The 870-nt window shown below is 49.9% G+C and overlaps 1 protein-coding gene across 1 annotated transcript in view; it reads left to right on the forward strand.

Annotated features, from left to right (window-relative positions):
* Nlrp4 (NLR family pyrin domain containing 4) overlaps positions 1-870 on the forward strand; it is a 29,233-nt gene that overhangs the window by 22,062 nt on the left and 6,301 nt on the right. Inside the window, exon 9 of the mRNA XM_012513245.1 lies at positions 9-158. Coding sequence (XP_012368699.1) covers positions 9-158 — 150 coding nt within the window. The remainder of the gene's footprint in view (positions 1-8; positions 159-870) is intronic.

Genomic DNA, 870 nt, shown 5'->3' on the forward strand with positions numbered 1-870 from the left:
CACCTCAGGGACTGGTGCTGGGACTACCTCGCGGAAGTGCTGCTGTTCAGCAAGAGCCTGGTCCACCTGGACCTCAGCATGAACACCTTGAGGGACGAGGGGCTGCAGGTTCTCTGCGCGGCGCTGAGACACCCGGCCTGCAGGCTGGAGGCGCTGAGGTGCGTCCTTCAGGGCTGACCCTGGCCACCAGGCCTGTCGCCCAGGGCCTCCGGGTGGGCTCAGGGTCTGGGGCTGAGGACACAGGGGCTAGAAGCTCTCCTCTCAGATCGCCAGGTCTGGGACAGTGGTCGTCACCTTCCCTTCCCTGTAGACTCTCCTTCCATTTGTTCTGTAATGCTGGCTTGGTGACCATGAATTTCTTCAGTTTATATTTGTCTTGGAAGGTCTTCCTTGTCCTTCGATTTTGAGCAGTAGCCATGCATGCGCTAGTAATCAGGGTTAATATTGTTTTCTTTCAGGGTTAGAAATACATCACTCCAAGTGCTTAGTCTCTGCTGTTACTCGCATGGGTTTGCCCTTGCAGGGCATTTGGCATTTTTTTCTAATAGCTTTCAATGTTCTTTCTTTATTCTGAATTTTGGGCCGTTTCCTTTCTGGTCAAGTCTATGTGGGGTTCTAAACACCTCCTGCATCTGGGCATCCTCCTCACCCCAGATTTGGGAATTGCCTCTCTGTGGCAGTCGTGGGTGGCTGCGCCAACGCCAGTGTTTCCTTGCTTTTCTTTTTTGCTCTTCTTCTTCTTTTTCTTCTAACAATCAACACCAAAGACCATCCTTTATTATTATAGTAGGCAGTAACATTTGCAAGTATAAATTTATCCTAAGACTAAGAAGCTTCTGTTTATTAAGCAGGCTAATGAATGACACTCAA

The sequence above is a fragment of the Octodon degus genome, unplaced genomic scaffold (genome assembly GCF_000260255.1).
Source record: "Octodon degus isolate 3935 unplaced genomic scaffold, OctDeg1.0 scaffold00382, whole genome shotgun sequence".
Taxonomy (NCBI): Eukaryota; Metazoa; Chordata; class Mammalia; order Rodentia; family Octodontidae; genus Octodon; species Octodon degus.